This window comes from Tympanuchus pallidicinctus, unplaced genomic scaffold (assembly GCF_026119805.1).
Source record: "Tympanuchus pallidicinctus isolate F22 unplaced genomic scaffold, pur_lepc_1.0 scaffold5, whole genome shotgun sequence".
NCBI lineage: Eukaryota > Metazoa > Chordata > Aves > Galliformes > Phasianidae > Tympanuchus > Tympanuchus pallidicinctus.
The window spans coordinates 55,957,405-55,978,544 of NW_026294769.1; the positions used below are offsets into that span (position 1 = coordinate 55,957,405).

General features: G+C 44.1%; 1 protein-coding gene across 2 annotated transcripts; it reads right to left on the reverse strand.

Moving 5' to 3' along the window:
- Window positions 1–5,529: 5,529 nt before the first annotated feature.
- Window positions 5,530–20,102, reverse strand: PABPC1 (poly(A) binding protein cytoplasmic 1). 2 transcript variants are annotated; one of them, XM_052704745.1, is made up of 16 exons: window positions 19,396–20,102; window positions 14,844–15,037; window positions 14,622–14,737; window positions 13,218–13,357; window positions 11,882–11,976; window positions 10,789–10,926; window positions 10,612–10,707; window positions 9,927–10,199; window positions 9,646–9,739; window positions 9,406–9,516; window positions 8,464–8,618; window positions 7,941–8,025; window positions 7,625–7,755; window positions 7,246–7,341; window positions 6,661–6,696; window positions 5,530–5,975 (listed from the first exon to the last, which is right to left on the reverse strand). In XM_052704745.1, the coding sequence occupies exons 1-14, from the start codon at window positions 19,586–19,588 to the stop codon at window positions 7,249–7,251; spliced, it is 1,914 nt and encodes a 637-aa protein (XP_052560705.1). In that variant the 5' UTR covers window positions 19,589–20,102; the 3' UTR covers window positions 5,530–5,975; window positions 6,661–6,696; window positions 7,246–7,248. The 2 variants fall into 2 exon arrangements, with proteins under 2 accessions (XP_052560705.1, XP_052560703.1); XM_052704743.1 differs by lacking the exon at window positions 6,661–6,696.
- Window positions 20,103–21,140: the final 1,038 nt, after the last annotated feature.

The following is a 21,140-nucleotide window of genomic DNA, read 5'->3' on the forward strand; positions in this document are numbered from 1 at the left end:
GCATCAGTGGAGGAGAGGAACTACTGGATGTGGAATAACAGTGCTTTAGGAATCGCCACGCTGAAGATGAGAGGTGTAAGTAGAGCAGTACACACAGAAGCAAACCCTATAGAGAAGCATTGTGGAAATACTGTTGGGTATAAGTATGCAAACATCTGTCCACAAGGAAAGCTTATCTGCTTCCATCACAGAACTGTTGCATTCATGAAGCCTTGTGGCAGGAATTGCCTGGAGCATATATCCTGGAGTATAAGGCATGTGTATTGTTCCACCTTAACTGAGCATCTCAAGCAAAATGAGCAGAACAGGACACAGCAGCAGGATGGAAGAAACTAAAAATGAAAACCTGCCAAGGAGTTGTGAAGTGCATCACAAGGTAAACCATCAGCAGAGGAGATGCAAAAAGTGGGAGATTTTGCTGAGAGTACCAATGAAGTGAGAACCTCAAGCAAAAAGCAGTAAGCCTTAAAGAAGAAGCAAAGGAAAAACTGGCGCACTGAAAAACATTCAAAATGCTCCGTAAACCAAAATAAAATACCACTGTCAGAGCTCCCATAGGGAAAAGGAACAGAGTCAGGCAAGTATGCTCCAGTGCACACTGCTTCCAGTGGCAGCCCTGCAACTGGCCCCACACCTTCCTGATGGCCCTCCAGCCATGCCCACACAGCCACTCACAGGCACACAGGTCTCGGGGAGACAGAATGATCCCCACTGCTGGAAAACCTGCTCTGCTGCCAGGAGGTCCCATGGATGCATTTGGGAGGGAAGGGGGCTAGAAAGAAAAGAGCATCCATTGAACCCAGTGCCAGTGGTTTTGTTTAACACTCACAGTGCTGAGTGTTTATCAAGCGGGACCCTAAAATGGAGTTATGGAGATGAGTTAAGGCTGTTCAGGGAGGATGGCAGCATGGAGCAGACTGGTAGGAGAGCTGGTGGGGGCTCACCTGGAGCCAAGATCTGGCGAAGGCTGGGGAGGTTGGGCCCCCACAGGAGAGCCCAGTGTCACATGCTGTCCTTCTCTGTCTTGACAAAGCCAGAGGGAGAAGGGAGGGGAATGGGACGGAGGCTAGTTGGTTAGAAACAAACCAGACAAAGATGTGCAGATTCACCCAGGAACAATTGCCTTCAGCTAGCTGGAACCACGGGGCGGTTCCTGCTGCCGTGCTGGTGCAACTCGGAATGCTGTGCTTGGTTAACCTGCCTCACCCCTTGGCCCGGGCAATGCTGGAACTGCTCCCAGGCTGAGCTCCAACCTTCTGGGGCCACCCCTGGACTCACCAGTTGCTGTCTGTGGATTTACCCAAGTTGTGCTTCCGGAGACACAGTGAGTTAATCGATATGGATATAACACAGATGAAATCTTATTCCTGTAAACAAACTGTTGCTGAGATGGTCTCACCACAAGGCTCTTTGCAAGAGAGAACAATATCTTTTGGAAAGGCTGTGACTCATACCATGACCTGAGGAAAACCCATTCTCAGTGGAACAAGGTTTGTACATATTTTTCAGAGTAGAACAAAATGCGGGAATTCTAGAAAAACAAAACAAAGCAACAAAGTAAATAAAATAACATTTTGTGCAACGTGTTTGATGACTTGCTTTCCTCTTTCATCTCTACAGCCAAACACAACCGGTCTGACAACTTCTGGAGTGCCCACGCAAAGCCCTCTGACGAGCCAGCTCCTGGTGCCACAGGCGCTGCTGGGCCTGGAGGTGGGGCACCCACACCCTGTGAGCTCCAGAACAGCTTTCCATCCCCTCCTGGGCAAGACCCTGCATACATCCTCACTCACAGGCTGCTTCAGAAAGCCACAACTGCACCTGTGAGGAAAGGTTCTTGTGAAGAGTTTGGTGGAAAATATGCCAAGTATTGGCACAGGAAGATCTATGCTCCAGGCCATGGATTGGAGCTTTCCACTTCGGCTGTCATTCTAGGCTGGTGGTCACTTCCCATCTGTATGCATCTGGTTCTTACCTGCAAAACCATGGCAGGGGAAACCAAAGTGGCAAACCTAACAGAGGCAAGGAACAGAATTAAGCAAGCTTCTTGTAGCAGTCAATGCAACACATTTGGAGCACACTTGATGTAATGCCTATTTTACCTCATCTACTGACTTCAGGTTTAACCTGGACCATGCACAACACAAGGTCCTTGTTGATGCAGCGGGACACAACCAACTCACCTGCCCAGGGCAGCATTTTTGATTTCAGAGTGCTCAGATATCACATGGAATACTTCAAAGGTTGCTCAGGGCTATCAAAAGAGCATCTCCAGGCACAATAGCCAGCTGGAACACAACTTGGTTCGGGATGTTTCTTTAGCAGATTACGTGGGGAGTAGGAGACTCTGGCACAGAGACATTCTGCTCTTAGTACATAATGTGCAACAGGCCCATTATGTTGGCTCAGCTTGGAGTTGTTTGGCTTTTTTTTTCCCCTTAATAATTACATTAAATCTTAATTCAACATGTGAGAAAGCTAAGAAACGTTTCAAATTATTTTATTTTTGGAAAATATTCTTTTTTTTTGTTCTTGCTGCCCAGCTACTTCAAAGGGCACCACAACTACATTCACACCTTGTGGTCTTGGCGTAGCCAAAAACATTTATTTCAAATTTGTATTCAACTATTGTATCCTAAGGATTTGCAATGCTGCCAGCTACATTTTCATTTGGAGACAGCTAATATCTGCCATTATTAAACACATCCAAGGGGGACTAAAAGCCCTCCTTCATAGAAATAGTCCTGTATAGACCCACAGTTGCCTAAGTGATGGCAGTGACACTGCTGCCATGCTGAAGTCTCTGCCTGCCTCATTGAGAAGTCCTACCTTGGTTGTCTATTTTTATTTTTTATATGCTCTTTCTGTTACACTGAGAAAAACCTGTAAAGAAGCAAGGCAGCAAGTGAGATACAGTCATGGCTCAGAACAAACAGGCTCCTACATGCAAATTGGTTCCCATGGGAGGAATACATAAGGATTCCCCCAGGTCTTGACATGAACATGGGCCCAGTATACAGACCCTTTTTGCTAGCACTAGAGTTGCAGATTCTTTCCAAGTTGGCTTGATGGTCTTGAGATTGATCAAACAACTGCAGCATTTCTGAGCCAAAATTCATAGCTTTCCTACGGCTTTTCAATGCAAAGGTGTGATGTGTATCACTTGCCATGATGCTGATTGATATAACAGTACTTAAGGTACGGCATCTCCCTTTGAAAAGAAAGGACAAGCTGATTAAAAAGAAAATGGGAAAAGGGAAACTGGCCAGTTTAGTTCAGTGTCCACCGGTATCATAAAAAGGAAATCAAGATAAGAACAGAGACCTTTTTGAGAGCAGCCTTCAGTTCCAGTAAATTCAGCCCAGCGCTGCCCACTGATGTGGCATTTCTAACCTCAAACTGCCTTTCAAGGGCCCATTCTAGACATGGGGAGCTGCCACAGTTCGCTCATTCAGTAACCAAGTTTGAACTACTGCAGCGGGGAGTAAAAACGTTCCTAGCATTAGTGGAATAAAAATCCCAGTTCCTAGACTTCTGTAGGGCATAATGCACACATCCAAATTACCTCTGCACCAAACCTTGAGTTGCACATAAAAACCCATCCTGCATTGGAAAGCTGACAGTGGAATATGGTACCATTCATTCATTCAAATCATCATTCATTTTAAGAGCAGGCTTTTGGCCACTGTTCAATTCTGAAGTGTTCACTTTGGTTAGAGAATGGAAGGTGGGGAAGGAATACCCCCAAAATACTGGAGGATTCAGAAAATCAGCTTAGCACAGAGCAGTTGCATGGCTGTAAAGGATCAGTGTAAGCCTCTGACACATGCTATGAGAGATTGTAGCGTGACTGCCAATTACATTGTCTTTAACCCAAAGCAACAAGGCTCTACTGCCTTAAATAAATCGATTTTTCTGTATGGTGAATTGTTCAAATGTAGTAGTGATACTCAAAAGATTCACTGATAGAGATACTAATGCCATCTCTAAAACAAAAAAAAAAGTATTATCAAATAGAAGACTGATTAAACGTCTGATATACAGCGAGGAAGTAATCAGAAATAGGACAAAAAACCCCTGTAGTAGAACAAAATACAACAGTTTCATTTCCTTAAGCCTTCACGATAACCCTGCAGAACTGCCTCATTCGCTATTTCCTTCTATCACAAACATTACCTGATATTTCAGGCTGGTGCAGATGCAACTGCTTGACACACTCACGAAAGCCTTGTACAAAGCTGGAACAACTTCTCCTTCCCTCCTTTCTCTGCCTCCCCATGAGTTTAAATAACTCACACATTCTTTAAAATGCAAAAAATAGTTCAACTCCAGCAGATTCAGTGAAAGCCTGTGACTTCAGTTCTTATTTCCCCAGGTAAGAGGCAGGCTCTCAAGTCTCCTCCTAGGGCCCCAATACTCCTGACATAGACTGGTCTCTAGGTCCATCTTCTTTCACATTTTTACTATGGTGCTAAAAAATTTTGGCTTTTAAAACTCTCTCCAAAGCTTTTACATAGTGTCAGTAATAAGAACACTAAATTAAGGTTGGCACATTCAACCCTTACCCATTGATACATCTTGCTTAAACTGCCTCCATTGGGGTATTTTGGAATTTACCATCAACTTTCAGAAATCCTTAAATGCAGTCACACAGCTCAGCAAGACTGGAAACTAAAGGGTGATCAATCTGCCTCCATTAGGAGGGGGCTAAATATCAGAACTGTACAAGCTCACACTACTGCACTTTTTGTGATGTGTGGGATAGAGGATTCATTTGTGTCGGACAACCTCTCTATGCTGGCTTACTTCTCCAATTGATTCAGTGAAAAGAAAAATCCATTCTGAAGTTCTCTGCAGAAGGGAAAAAAATGAAGTCCAACTCTTGCTAATTATTTTTTGGGGTGAGGAGGGCATTTCAGAAAGCATACTACAGTCCTCTGATTGCAGCAATAGGTCCAGAAAACACTGACATCCTCCTCCAGAAAACACAGATTCCAGATAGCCTTCTATCAACAGCTCATTAACCTCCCTGCCTGCAATTCTGCAGAAATGGTATCCCTTAAATACAACACTGTTGCAGACAATTCTCCCTCATTCACATCTATCCATACTAGTCTACCTCAGACACAGTGAAGTTTATTTGCAGGTTTAGGGTCAACTCCAAAGGAACAGCAGCTCACCTATATGGAGACTGCTCCTTCCTTCAAGCACTGTAAGAGCAGAGTGTGCAAGTGCCACATGGGGCTGTGGTGTGCTACAGAATCCCATCACAAGCCTTTCATAATGACATTTCACACCTACAAAGGTATAGTATTTAAAGGGCTGTTTCTAATCAGACACTGACAAGAGCCCAGACACCGTGTTGTTAGGGATTTTAAAACCCTAGATGTGGGTCTAACTATTCTTTTTGTTTAATGCCTAAGCTTAACAGGTAGCTATAAGACAATGCTACAAAAAAGCTGGATTCTAACTTGGTATTCTGAAAGGTCTCATCAGAAGTACAACGTACAAAAAACCATGACAATTAAATCAGTGTTTAAGGAATTTTTATTAAACGAAGAATTTTATAATCCAAATTACGTTTCTTTGCTCAGCTATCAATTCCCACTGTCAACTAAAACAGTGGTGATATTCTGAGCTTTTCCACAGTAAAGAATTACAAAATTAAAGAAAGGAATGCTTTAAATTTTTGTACTGTGCTGAAAATTCTTTTCCCCCGGGTTTATAAAACATTAATTTGTATTTTTTATTTTACTATTTTTTTTTAATTTTAAATCGATAAGTAATCTAGGGCTAGCATTTGTTTTACTAGCCCCGGCATTGCTCTGTACATTGACTTCAAAGTTTCCTTTCCTTTTTTTATTCATTTTATATTTTGCAATGTTTTTCTCAATATTTAATAGTTTTTCCATGTTTAAATTTTTTTTTTTTTTCTTCGGTGAAGCGAAGTTCTAGATTGTAGTTCCCGGATCTTCCTGAAAACAAAAACAGTGCTGTTAGGAGGATCTGAAATCAAAGCAGCCCCTTCCTTTCTGACATGCTTTCTGCAACTGTGTACCTGAAAACACTATGGGCTTTCAGACTATAAGTCACACCAATATTCTTTACAAGCACTGCAGAGAGGTAGGTGTCCCACTTTTTAGAGATACTGAAATAGAGCGTCTCAAGTCTGTGATGCTTGGTTAAGACAAAACAGCCTACAACCGAGCAGCACACTGTACAGCCTGGCCTTGGACTAGGCACAATCCGTTCTTACTGTAACAACTTGATTGCAGGTCATCTCCAAGGCCAGCACATCAAAAGCTCTAACAATTAGTAACAGTACTTTCAAATTCCATAAAGCATCATAGAGCACAAGGAGTAACATTCTTAGTTCAGCATAGACAACTATTCAGCACTTGTTATCTCCAGTGTGAAAGTATCACTAGCAAAATAAAAAAACAAACATGGGAAAAGCATGACTCGTTCTGTCTCCAGAAGGGCATCTCATGCCTGCAGAAAGGAGACCACCAAGAAAAATGGAGGCTAAGTAATCAAATTTAATAGCAGTCCTCTTCTACCACTAGCTGTAAACATGAGAAGCTCACATGCACGCAAGCCCAACCAGCCTAGATGGGGCATACACTCCTACGTCATCCTCAACTCCACAGCATTTTTTACCTTTTGAAACTGTAGAATAGCACCTTTTGCTTCTTCCTGTCATGCAAGATTCAGATACTAACCTCTCAGAAGATAACCAAGAGAACATTTTAACTAACATTAAAGCTAAACCGACTAAAACATAAAACTGAGAAAATTTGTGATTTAGTTTTAATTATTGTGATTTTAAATTTTGGCATATGTAAATAAATTATCGTGTAAATAGACTATTTCATACATTAAAAAATAGGGTTAAGCATCATTTTAAGCTTATTCCCACAATTTACTCAAGTTCTTCCTGAACAACAGTACAAATAGTAGTGTCTGACAGAACTGCTCATTTTTGCAGGCATGCACCAGCTAAATTTGCTGTTAGAAACAATGCTCCCATTCTTGCTAAATACACGAGATGAAGTGCCAGCAGCATTTGCTAAACAAGAGCTGCTGAACTGAACAGAATGGAGCACAAAACTATTCTACAACTGCAACCACAGCTGCTGCTGCTTTCTGTGGCTGTAAGTGACAGACTACCTGGAAGCTCACTGCCATGGACGAGGTACTACTGCCCTCATTAACCTACAATACTTCATTACTCGGAAAACTTACTTATTAAACACTTGGAACCCCAGTAGGGTTATTAACTGCCTTTTGAGCAGCTTCTTTAGCTTGGTGGGCTTGTAGTACGGCTACAGCTTCATCAACCTGGTAAGTAAAAAAAATATCAAAAATTAATAAAGGGAAGCTTATTTCTGTTTAAGTTAAACTGGTTTGAAGTATACATACAAACAATTCCTGCATCATCAAGAAGGAAAGAACAATATCACAGTCTCAGTTCATGCTAGGTTAAATGACTGCTACCCACCAAAAGAAGATACTAGAAGTTCACATTCTGGGCCACATTCTGTTGCACTTTGCCCCACTCCACTGTGCCAGCAAGAGCACCTGTTAAATCAGTGTGAAAATGATGAGGCAGAAGTCCACCTACCTTCGAACGAAGAGACTCAGGAGACTCGAGCATGTGAAGGAGTTCAGAGTTGTCAATCTCCAACAACATACCAGTGATCTTACCCGCCAGAGTAGGGTGCATGCTTTGAATAAGAGGAAATAGACGTTCACCTAGAAAGAAAAAACATCATCTGGAGTGAGAAATCCCAGATGATGAGCACAGCCTAGATTGAAGGAAAAACAGCAACGCAAGTCTCCTCGTTCCACCCTAAAAACCATTTATTCTGTATGTTAAGATTAGTAATAGAGTACTCAGCATATTTCTGCTACAAGTCATAAAGATACCATGTACATACCTAACATCTGCTTTTGTTCTTGTGGAGGGGCAGAAGCCAACATGGAAGCAGTCAAGGGTTCCTGACCTTGCACATGGACAGCAGGCTGCAAATTAATTTTACACCCTTTAGAGATTAAATTCTAGCTTATAATTAGTTGCAGCTTCAAATACCCGTGTTACACAACTCAGCATAAACAATGCCTACACAGTCAGAAACCTGGAATACATTACATCCAAGTCAATTTAATCAAACAGAGCTGGTTCAGACTGAGCGATGCTGGAGATAAGCATCAACCGTTCCATTGTGGAGCAATCACAAGGAAAATTCAGGTTAAGGTATCAAACTGGAAAATATAAAGTAACACAGGATCGCATCCCATCCCAGGTGAATTTGAAACATACTTAAAACCCCAAACTCTACTGGTGCCATAATGCAAAGCCTGAATTCTAGATAAACAAAGGAAACTCTTAATCATACACACCTCCACCCTTAATCTGCAGAAAGCCCAGCAAAAGCATGATCAGTTCCTAAAATTACATACCTGCTGCATAGCAACCTGTGGCTGTGTATTAAGATGCTGCTGAGGATTGCGAACACCTGCAGCATATTTGTACTGTGGTACTGTGCGTACAGCAGGAGTAGCTGCAGTAGCTGCTGCTGCAGGACGTGGACCCATTGTTTGTGTTGATGTATTAGCTGAAAAGATAACAATTCAGTCGGTGAACAATTCAATCTTCCATTTAGCATGCACTGTACAAAAGTTAACCAATCAAAATGGAACACCTAATTCAGGTACTGCGTTACAGATTCATCTCAGCAGAATTGTCACATTGAAGCTTCAAAGCTAGAAGTTCACTGGTTGTCGCTTTATAGCCATAATCACTAATGAGTTGCTTTTTCCTACGTGCTATTTAAAGACATGCAAGAAAACATTCACTTTTGGTTAAGTATTGACTTAATTTCATTCTAACCTCAAAGGACGTTTGATTTCCTGAGTGCCTGCTGTCAATAGCAATCCTAAAAAAGACACTTTCATGAAGCACATGGCTAAAAAAAAACCCACTGCTTTGGATGTTATCAGGGAGTTAAGACTCCAACACAATTAGATCTGGTTCGTTCAGTGACATGCAGGTTCTGGACACATGATAGTTCTGCTACTCAACAGTAAGAGCTAAAATTGTATCATCTCAGAATTTTCACATGCAGCTTCTTCTAAACACCAGGGTGACAATTGTAAGAAATAGCAGAAGCTGACATATAGCACCATCGAAACGCACGCTAAAGGAAGTAAGAGATGGGGACCACAGCAGAAAACTGATTTTCAGTCTTTGCTGGGATAGTACTCTACACAACTACCAAAAGGAAAGACCAGCTTACCAATCTAGTAGGAGCTAGAGAAGAACTTTTGAATGTTGGAGAGATTCTGAATCAGCAAAACTAAAAAGAGGTTTTATTCTTAGACGTCATCAGAAGTGAAACTCACCAACACGCTGCGTTGACATGACTCGTGGTACTTGTGAAGAAGCCGGTCTCATGGTACTAAATGGCGGTCTGGGAGCTGCCGGGCGGATAGCACCAGGCATGTTTTGGAATGCTGTGTTTTAGGAAAGATGTATTGTGTTACACACTGAGACAGTGAATGGGGGAAAGCATATCTAAAATTTCAAAGGTAAAGGCTTATTGAGTTGATCACCATTGTTGGAAAAGCAAAGAAGAAACTTACGATGAGGTCTGGCACCCTGAGCAGTCCAGCGAGGACTAGGTCTAGCAAGTTGAGCAAGTTGATTAGTAGGATAGTATGCAGCACGGTTCTGAGTCTGTCAGATGCAAAAACATTATGTTACCCTGTTATCTTCAGAGGGCGTGCTGAGCAGTGACTCACCTTTCTGCTACAAAATTACAATGCTGAAATTATGAATCAATGCTAGTTGTTTTATTTACTTTTAAATCTAAACAAATTACATATATAGTACTAAGCATTTGGTTACTCAGCTTTATACATACCTGTGGGATAGCTGCCATGAAGTAACCTGAAGGAGGTGCTGGTTGGTAGGGGTTGATTACTGGGTTAGGGACTGCTCTTACACTTGCCATTCTCTGCATATACTGGTTGGTGAGATGAGCTTGGCGCTCTTCTTTACGCTGGGCTAGAGCTACGTATAATGGTTTAGTAGCCACAATTCTACCATTCATCTCTGTGACAGCTTTGGTGGCTTCTTCTGGTGAAGAAAAGCAGACAAACCCAAATCCTTTGCTGCGTCCACCTTCCATCATGACCTGTCAGTAAGACAAAAAAAAAAAGTTACATCTGGCCCCATTCAACTTACACAAGCTCCTTTCTTCAGCTTATTATGCAAGTCAGACCACAGGTTTGTTTTACTGAATGGATTTTTAAAAAGAAATGTAATTTAACGACAAGCTAATTCTTTAGTGAATACAGATAAAAACCTCAGTGAGGTAAAACTGAGCACACAAATGCACTAAAACACAAAATTTTTCTTCAGTAACGTCAGTACACAGTTTATGTCAAGAAAGGCATGATGTATTTAACCTGAAATACGTAAAAATCAAGACAACAGGTGTTCATGACTATATAACAATAGTAAGAACAACAGGTGACTGGGTCACATTTCTCATTTCTCCCTCTCCACTCATCAATAAAAGCACTAGTCCAATCAGTAAGTTTTACCTTTGCACTAGTGATTGTACCAAATGGGGAGAATTCTTTTCGAAGACGTTCATCATCAATTCCATCATCAAGATTTTTCACATAAAGGTTTACACCCTAAGAAAATAAAAAGTTAGTTTTGAAAGCACATGACCTACATAAATACAAAAATGAAGTTCTCTCGAATTAAAAGGGAACCTGGTATCTGGTGATCCTGTCCTGCTTCATTTGCTCAAATTTACGCTTCAGCTCCGTCTGTCTTTCCACTTTTTTCTGAGCCCGTCCAACATAGATTTGTTTCCCATTGAGCTCTTTTCCATTCATCTCATCTACAGCCTTCAGTAATAAACAAGAGGTTAGCAGTGCTTCGTATTTACCGAGATATTTGTACTCCATGTTATTTAAAACATCATACATGCACATTTGACTACTGGAAGAGAAGCAATTCACTTAGAATGTATGCAAGACTGAAAAAAATGTACTTTTAAGACAGTACTTATTCCATCTCATGCATGGATTCTTGCACTACGAACAAATCAAACAAATTACAAAACCGTCTGTTGAAAAGCAAGCTTGATTTGTTGCCTTTATCTCTTCTGGGCTGAGTTTTTCCTCCTGATTCTATGTCCTTCCTGTCATAGTAAACTGACAGAAAGCAACCAGCTGCCAAAGAATTAAATCATACAGCACACTGGCATGCTATAGACACATACACAAATTAATAGGAACCTTGTTCCAAAGTTACTCTTCAAGGTAAAAGCAACATCACAGGGCTGACTATTTTCTTAAAGCTGTGCCAAACGTACTCATAAAACTAATAGCCTTCCTGCTGACTTTGCAGTACTGTAGTCTGAAAAAGCAATCCTTTCTGCCTTGCACTTGCACAAATGTTTTGTGCAATCAAATTAGATCCAATGATTCATTTGTGTTTTGCAGAGATGTAATAATTTACCATGCTTGTGTGTTGCACCAATGAAGAAATCCGAATTTCACTGAAATCTTCAAGCCTAGCTACAACATGTTCTCACATCATTCAAAATGTCTCATCTTACATCAGTTCCAGCCTTCTCAGAGTATCTTAATAGGCTCCACAAATGAAGTCCTTTTGCTCATAAGAAAGCATTTTAAGTGATAGAAACTATGTTCAGTTATTTAGGAAGCAAATATCTGGTTTTGCAGTGCCCATGAGCAAATAAGAACTCTTGATCAATTCACAAATTTCCTATGGACTCACTGAAACTTCTTATTTGGTCTTCAGTCAGAATTCCTACAATGAAGTACAAAAACTTACTTTTTGGGCATCTTCATGTCTTTCAAAACTAACGAAGCCAAAGCCCTTGGATTTTCCACTCTCATCAGTCATAACTTTCACACTTAAGGCAGGACCTAAAATGTCAATGAAATATTTTATGTTGCGTATGTTCTCTTCATCTCTTGAACACTGTTTAGAAATTTCAGTATTTCATTTCTTCATTTTTTACCACAAAAGATTCCTACATCAACGACAGTATCTAAGAAATGCCATCCATTAGGATAAAACTGCTGATCTGCCCAGATGCTGAACTGTAGCCTTTATGGCTGATGCCTGCCACGCTGAGTATCTTTTGTACTGCATTTTCAATCATAATGGGATAGGAATTTAACTTCAAAGTGAATCCAGTAATTTTTAATGGAAAAAATAACATTTGAAGTGCTAGTTTTTTTTAGAGTGCTTCCACACTCTGAAAAAGGTATGAAAGGCTGGAAAGGAGACTCTTCTATTAGCTCTACGTGCTTTGGCAAAAGGACCTCAGCTCAGCAGTGCTGAACCTTTGTAAAACTGCCATCCAAATTCAGTTGCAAGAGCTATTAGCTAAATTTGCTACCATTTCATCCACAGATATGTCAGTAGTAAAAAGTAATTTCCTGTGAATGCGACTTAAGGCTGCTACAGGATCTCATATACAAGGCCCTGTCTCGGTTTACATGACATCCACTGGAATCCAGCAAGACAGAGGAAAAAAAACGATACAATAGATGTGGCCTACAGACCAGTATAAGGATCTGTGACTGGATAAAGGAAGTTTGCCACTTCCTAATTCAACAATAACACCTCAGATACATTACTAGATATACTCCCACAATCATTCTGCCCGGCACATAACCAAGGGTCAAGACAGAACTGAATGGCTTGCTCACGGTGAAGTTACTTGCAATTTCTTAAGTCACCACAGTGCAACTAAACAAGGAAAGCACAGATACTCTGAATAAAGGTTAGTCTGCACATCAGTGAAAAAGCAACAGGAAACTCATTTGTTACGTATCCTGTAGTGAACTCATAGCATCAATGCGTACAACAGAAAACATTTCTATTCACAACTTCAAGATTTGCAAAATCCATTAAAGAGACTACACAATATTTTCAGATCATCAGAAAGCTCTGATAGGAGGATTGTATTCTATTCCAATTATTTAAAATTCTGTAGTGAGTATTAATTACTAGCTCAAATTCAAAGTGTAATAAGGATTAAATTATTAAATAAAGCTGCAGAGAGCCACCTGATTGTTCCTATTACAGAGCACTGTACAGACACAAACTAAGTAGAAGTTCAGCGGTGTTTATATAAACTCAAAGCATAAGACATTACCAAACTTGCCAAAGAGTTCCTTAAGTCTCTCATCATCCATGTCTTCTCCAAAATTCTTGATGTAAACATTGGTGAATTCCTTTGCTCTGGCTCCAAGCTCTGCCTCACGTTCCTTGCGGGATTTAAACCTTCCAACAAATCTGATTCCAGGAGAACAGAAAAGGTATATTAGAGAAAGATTTAAAAAATTACTTTAATCCTCTCGCATCATATTTTATTCTCACTCATTCTCATTATTCATTATAGGCATGAAATTCTCGAGATAAAATATTCAAGATAAAGCTATCAAAACCAATTTCCCTATCTTTTTCATATCGGTGCACTTATCGCAATTACGAACAAAAATGCTTTCAAGTTATTGGCAACACTGCTTGCTCTTGTACAGCCTTTGACATCAGGAGATGTGGACAATGGGAGAGAGTGCTAGGTAAACTGAAATTCTAGATACCAGCATAATCTCTCTGCCACATGGAAAACGTGGCAGCCTTAAAACCACTCACTGTTTGCCAACCAAGCTTTTAAGCAGGGGATACAAACTAGCTTTCCTCACACCCTTATGTACCTTTCTAACCTATGTCAAAGCAAAGTTTTGTTGGGTTTTTTTGTTTTTCCTTCACTCAAAGGGCATGGAGAAATAAACAGTGCAACTTGCTCTGCAGTCAAATACCATCGTGAATTGGCTGAGAACACTAAAGGTCAAAAACGTAACAGAGACTGAACACTCTGCACTACAAAGAACTCCTCTAACACAGAAATTACAAGGCTAATGCTGATTTCTGATTATTATTCCAAATGCCATAATGATCACTCAGCTGCAAGGCAGCCATCCGCTAGTCCAACCTAGTTATCACTGATCAATAACCTAATAATCTGTTTTTTCACTACAGTATAAGAGTAGCTATGGTTTTCAAAATATTGCTTCCTTAAGTTTTGTTTCCTACTCCTGTTCCCTAGGCATTTATTAACACACACTCATAAAAACATTTTGTATAATCAGACTACTGTTCAAGATTAAGTAGCTTGGGAGCTCCAAGCTTCACTCAAAAAAGGAGAACACACCTATCACAAAACATTTATAAAGAAATCATTGTTCAGAATACCCCATGGGCTACACTTCATCTGGGATCAGTAGCATCATAAAAAAAATTTCCCAAATCTTCATCAGAGCATCGGCTCATAAGAGAATTGACAGAACTTTTTTCTTCTCTAGGAAGAGTTTTCTGAACTTATTCTGCCTTAAAGTAGGTAACACAGCTCCTACTATTCCTAGTGCTCAAATTCTAAATCCTCTTTAGAACAGAAGTGTTTAGAACAACTCGCCTTTTCTAAGTAAGCTTTGAGATACGTGTCTACTGTAACTTGAATTCAGCCTGTTGATCCCCAACAACGTATTTATGTACTTACACTTTGCGGTCATTAAGCAGCATACCATTCATTTTCTCAATAGCTCTTTCTGCAGCTTCTTGTGTCTCAAAATGTACAAATCCATAACCTTTGGATCCATTTTCATCACATACCACCTATTAAAGAAAAACTTTCTTGTAATAACCATGGAATGCTTCCCGCATAATTTGAATTCTTTTTTTAATGTCAAATCGTTAAATGCACCCATAACTCGTCACTAACCTTACAAGAAAGGATGTTTCCAAAAGCAGAAAAAGTGTCATACAAAGCTTTGTTATCAATTGATTTGTCCAAGTTTTTGATGAAGATGTTTCCAACGCCACTTTTGCGTAGAGATGGATCACGCTGGGACCACATAATGCGCACCGGTTTGCCTTTAATGACATCAAAATTCATAGTATCCAAAGCTCGTTCAGCTGGAAAAGAACAATGGAATTAGTGGGAAATACTAAAGTTACTGAAATAAGCACAAAAATAACATTTTAAATACAATCCTTCAGAAAACTTCAGCTGGACCACAGCCATCAAGATGTATACCCAAACTTTCAATGCAAACAAAATCCTCTCTTTTAGGCAAGTAAAAATTGGCAAGTATTTCCTCTGCTAAGGCTGCACTGAAGAAAAAGGAAGGCACGCAGGTCAGCTGGGTAAACAGAAGAAATCCCAGTAGCAGTAGTGACTGTACCTGGCTATGCAAAGGAGGGACCTTCATGGAGGAAAATGAATCAAATGGCAATTCTGACCCATTTCCAAAGGAGGAAAGGTTTTAACATCTGTGAAATTCAGCTGACCATCCCTAGACCACGTGTGTATCATACCAATAAAAATGTTTCTGGGGGTACAACATATGCCCACACCGGGCCTTTTGCCAGCATTAACACAGCAATGCCTAAGTCACCAACATCCCCATAAACTGACAGAATTGCATTGCCAGGTGCAGTTCAAGCAACTGTTTCACACAGCATTTCAGTAACAAAAATATCTGTGATGGACTTCCAGGCCAGGGACAGTTCAGAGAGATGTAAAACCAGTATTTAACTTAGAAAAGTCTCAAAAAACATACATTAAAAGCTCACAATTAAATACACACAAGGTCAAAGAAGGAGCGAGCATTGAAACAGCACAATGCAGTAGCATAAACCAGCTTTTGTTACTCCAATGGAGCAGCTTTTCCAGTGGAACTCCTTAACTAACTTTTCAAAGTCTGAATTTAAGGCCTCAGTATACTTAGGCAGGGAACTTGTCAAGACAGCCTCAGTTTTCTTACGTCCTTTCAAAGCAACGACACACGTCTGTGATCATTTAAGTCAACAAGGTATTTATGCAAGAAAGAAACAGCTCTAATTTACGGCAGAGCTCATCTCCTACGCAAGCTCTTTTTAATTTTTTTTCTTGTCTGGAAGAACATGGGAAAAAGTTCTGAGATACACCTGAAGTCATATCCATCTGCACCAACTCATTTCATTGCCATCTGCGTATAGGAGAGCACTGAGATGTCAACGAGACTGGAATAAACTTGTATCAATTTAAAGAAAGACTGTAACCGTGTCAGTTATTTGCTTTTCTTAGAAGCACCAAAGGCCAGCCACACTGTCAATCTCTCTTTTCCATGAAGTGCTGCTCATGTATCTGGCTTTGTTACTGAACACCACGGCCAAGAAAACTTGCAATCAGCCTCTGGTTAGCTGGTACACTGCGTTATCGCCTTTCTTGCCATGTTTCAGATTACAAGTGAATTTTAAGATTATATTTCCTGAAAGACATCTGTAAAGGATAACCAGGTAAATAGCTGTTTTATTGTTAAAAACGCCAATTGATACTGTTACCATATTCACATGACTGTAGCAAGATAACTGATTTAGAGCCAAAATGACGGAAACGTAAGCATCATCAATCTTTATACACCAATGAAGATATCACAAACTTTACTACAAGTAAAGCAGGAGGAAAAAGCCAGCCTAAGTCACTGACTTTGGGAAATGGAATGCACCAGAGCACTTTAAATTGCTAAAAAACCCAATAAACAAAATCAACTGTGGACATCAGGACATGCTGCAGAAGAACCATCTAACACCGGCCTTGCCCTGGAAGTCATTAGAACTATTACTGCCGACACCAGCAAAAGTGCCAGTAATAAACAGCTCATTATTTCCAGAAGTAGCAACAGGACTTGCTTTTACTAGAAAATAGGCTTTTCCAATTTGTGCTAATTGCTTCTAGAATAATCCTGACACTTCTCAAGAATGCGCGTTCCCAGACACATTTCCCAAAGACCCAGACATCTGATTCCAAGCAAGGGAGTCCTTCCCCGCCTGTAACAGCCTGCTCTGCGCTAACAGCCGGCTGTATCTTAGCCTGATACAAGTTATCCAGAACAAGGACATCAGGGCAACTCCACTCCTCCTTTTCTCTGGAGCACATGGCCAAGGAACGCCAAGACTTCTGCTTAAACAGCACCACACTGCCACACCAACACATACTTTAAAACATCACTTGAATATTTTGCACAATTTACCAGGTATAAATTACTCTCATCCAAATCTGTAAGCAGTAAAATTGGCTTGCTTCTTTGCATTTCAGCTGGCTGCCACAGAAGTCTGTGCTGGTTTGCAGGGGACAATCCCATTCAGCAGTTCACTCGTGACATGAGACACATCTACCTACGCTACGCTTCTGCTGATGCTGCCCAGCTTTACGCAATGAGTCAGGGCTCACTTCAGTCACAGCAACTGGCTGGTCAACTTCAGAGTAACTTCACGAACACACAGAAAACATGCTCAGCACTGAGCTGCACTGTATCTACTCAGGTATAGCTATAAAATAATATAACAGAGCTCTGGAAATGCAGCCACTGACAAACTGAAGGGAAACTGCTCAAAAATAGGTATAGCTCAGTGATGAAATGACGTTTCCTGGGCTTTACTCTGGACAATGACTCAAATTCAGAGAAATCACAACTGTGAAATGCGTGCATACCTCACAAGTGTGTCATCAGCCTAAGGAGCTTGGGGAAGAGCTGTGAGATCCCTAGTTCAGACAGCTGCTAACTCAAATGCGCCTTCCAACACCTTCCTAAGCCCCAGCTAGTAGTTACCAGCTGCTTAATGAGCACAGTCTGGAGTGTAGCTAAAAATTAGGCTAAACCAGGAGAAGGCAGCAAGCATGGAATTAAAAGGAAAACAGTATGATGACAGGAGTAACCTTTTCTCCTCAGAGTTGCTATTTCAAGGCTTCAGAAAGTGGGTTGTGTGCCCAGCAGACATTTTCTAGGTATTTGTCAAGAACATCAAATTCTAAACTCACTGCAAAACTATAATCACGGTATCACTGCAGTGCACCTTAAGTAAGAGCCTCCAGGTAGTTGGGGTGCACGGAGGGCAAGATTTGGACACCTCCACCACAAAGCTAGAAAATTACCTAAAAATGTGAAGTAACAGTCTTTTCATAAGAGGTCTGCTCTCATATTCTGTCTGCAAGCACTGCTCAGGTGAAAAGCTCCATTGACTCCCACATGCGACAAATGATAAAATAAGTCACAAAGCTTGGGGCTGTTCAGCTAACCACAAAGGTGAGGCCTGTTTTACAGAGCTCTGTCATTACTGAGGAGGAAAAGCATGTGGAACACCCTCAGCTTCTGCCCTGACATTATCATACCACAGTGCTGAACTGTGCTGACCCCTCATTTTCTTTTTGAGTGACCTGCATCGTAACTTTTTAATGACTAAAAGCAACGTGCAGCAGGGCAAGCATTCAGATTCCATGATTCTGAGCACTGTCTGGGCAGATGAAAAGCTCTATGAAGTCAGAGAGCTGAAAACAACTGAAATCTTTCATGGAAGGGGGTAACTTTTACTCCACTCCTCCTACCCCAATATCATCAGGGCATCAGAGGTCCCACCCCTGATGGCAGCTGCATGCTGAAGCCAATTCCGACGGGCAGACAATTCAAGTGCCTGAAAAGTTTGTAACTCAGATCTCTCACTCTATTATGCTTGAAAATAAAATCACAAATAATGGAAAGCTGTTTAGTTGACAGTATTTGAAAGCGAGCGTGCTCTAGCCGGCCAAATTCTCTCTTGTAATTGGATTCCATAGAACTTTACATGGATCAGATGTGGCCCTTTATAGGAACGCCCTGGCACGCTGAACTTGGCAGAGATGCGTCCAGAGCGAGACGGGAACTTTCCTTACTGATATAACTTCAGAGAAACGGGAGCACCGCACGACGAGCGAGTTCAGGAGAGGCAGCAAGGCGCCAAGCGGTTGTCAGCGTGCGGCGGGGCGGACCGGGATGCGGCAGGGCCGGGAGGCCGAGCAGCTCCCCGCTCCCACACGTGACGGGCCGCCACAGCGCCGACGCATCGCTCCGGCCTGCGCCGGGGCCGGGCCGCGCGGCACCCGATGGGCCGCCCGCTTCCCGCCGCCTCCCCCGCCCCAGCCCCGTTCGTGCCGCAGCCACGGCCGTTACGGGCGGCCGGCGCGGCGGCGCTCCCCGCACCCCGCCCCTCGAGGCCCCACCGCTCCCCGAGGCCGCCGCGCCGGGCCCCGCGCGTTCCCCTTTCGCTTCCCGGCAGCGCCGCCCCCCCGCCCGCCACGAGGCGCGGACGGCCCCAGGCCGCGCGGCGGCACCAACTTCCCGGCCTCGCTCCCCGCCCGGCGGAGCCCCACCCCGCGCCCGGGGAAAATGGACGCGGCGGCCGGGCCGGGCGAGAGGGGGGAGGGAAGGGGGGGGCGGGGTAACATGGCTCCGCGGCCGGGCCGGGCGCTCGCTCACCGTCGGCGGGCTGCTGGAAGTTGACGTAGGCGTAGCCGAGGGAGCGCCGGGTGATCATGTCCCTGCAGACGCGGATGGAGAGGATGGGCCCGGCGGGGCTGAACTTCTCGTAGAGCATGGCCTCGGTCACGTCGGGGTGCAGGTCCCCCACGTAGAGGGAGGCCATGGGGTAGCTCGGGGCGCTGGGGTTCATCCTGCCGCCGTCTCCCGACGCGGGAGGGCAAGGGGGAGGCGCTGGCGAGGCGAGGGGGCCGCGGCGGATGGGCGCTCCGTCGAGGCAGCGGCCGGCGGGAGGCGACGGCGGCGCCGGGGGATCTCCGGAGGCGGATTCGAAACTTAACGGCTGCGGGCGGCGGCGGAGCGGCGGGGCGGGCGCTCCGAGCCGGGCCTGGCGGTGCGATGCGGTGCGGCGGGGTCGGGCGGGCTGCTCGGTGTCTCCTCTCGGCTGCGCCGGGTCCGGGACTTCGCTTCACCGGGTTCTTTTATATCAAACCGGCCGGTTGCAGGAGGTCGTCGGGAGGTGGAAGGAAGGGAGGCTTATTTTTTTTTAAAAAGGTTTTTTTAAGATTTTTTGATTTTTTTTGGCTTTTTTAGTATTTTTAGTAATAAATGGTGCGGCGGGGCCGGGCCGGCGTGTCCGGGTGTCCGGAGCACACGCACTGCGCACACAGCTCCGACGGCGGCCGGGGGACAAGGGGGAGGCCGCCGCCCCGGCCGCGCACTATATATACCCGCCCCGCCCCCACCCGCCCCCACCGCTCCGCACGCCACGCACCGACGGCGCGCACGACGCATGCGCCGCCGCGGGGGGAGGCGGGCGGCCGCGGGGGGCGCCGGCCCACGCGCACGCGCAGCGGCCGCGGGGGAAGAGGCCGAGAGGGAAGGCGCCTGCGCCTCGCGACGTCACCGGGGGCGGTGGGGGCTCGGCGGCAGAGCGCACGCGCCGACGGCGGAGCACATGTGCGCAGCGGGGGTGGGGCGGTGGGAGCCGGCCGAGCGCCACGCGCACGCGCGAGGGTCGAGCAGGAGGGGTTTAGCGGTGAGGCGCGTGCGCCGCGTCGCGCCCCGCCCCGCCCCGCGCGTGCCTGGGGCCGTCCGCGCGGGGAGAAGGCGAGGGAGGGCGCGCGCGCGCGGGAGGGCAAAGAAGGTCGCGTGCCGGCCGGAAAGGGACGGCCCGGCGCATGCGCGGCAGCGGCTCCTTCCGCCACCGAGGGAGGAGGGCGGGGTGCGGTGTAGGGGGCTCTGACGTCGCGTGGCAGCGGGCGGGGTTTGTAACGGCCTCGGGGCCGCCGCAGCGGAGGTTGCGGGTTGCGCCTGGCTCCTCGGCGGTCATTGCACTGAGCTTCGGGGCTTTGGTGGTCCTCAGGTTAAAGCAGCTGTGCTGAGGGTATGGGAACGTCCTGTGTGGTTTTTGTCAGTTCTTTGCACCTGAAAGGCTTGTGAAGATGGCAATGCTTTCTGTGCGATTTTGCGCTGCTAACTCAAGAGTGCTGGTTCCTAGAAAAGAATGCAGTCAGCTCTGCCTCGTTGTGCTAAAATCATGAGTGCACATACAAGGCCAGCGGCCGTTCTGCATTTGTGGGAGCCTTGGGTAGAGCGGTTTTTTAATCTGTAATATAGTTGTTGTTGAATAAAAGTTCAGCAGAAAGAGGAAGCACTGCCTCTTGTCTCATTATGCCACCAGCATTATCACCGTCTCGGGCTGCAGGTTCCTCCTGCACCAGCACTGTGGCTCTGCTCCTTGT

What these genes read in the sequence shown, in the direction of transcription:
- PABPC1 (XM_052704743.1), bottom strand. Translation starts at nt 19,588, where the DNA reads ATGAACCCCAGCGCCCCGAGCTACCCCATGGCCTCCCTCTACGTGGGG. An exon ending in CTTCCAGCAGCCCGCCGACG is followed by an intron (nt 15,038 to 19,395) that starts GTGAGCGAGCGC and finishes GTTCTTTTCCAG; the next exon opens with CTGAACGAGCTTTGGATACT. An exon ending in CATGTCAACGCAGCGTGTTG is followed by an intron (nt 8,619 to 9,405) that starts GTGAGTTTCACT and finishes TTATCTTTTCAG; the next exon opens with CTAATACATCAACACAAACA.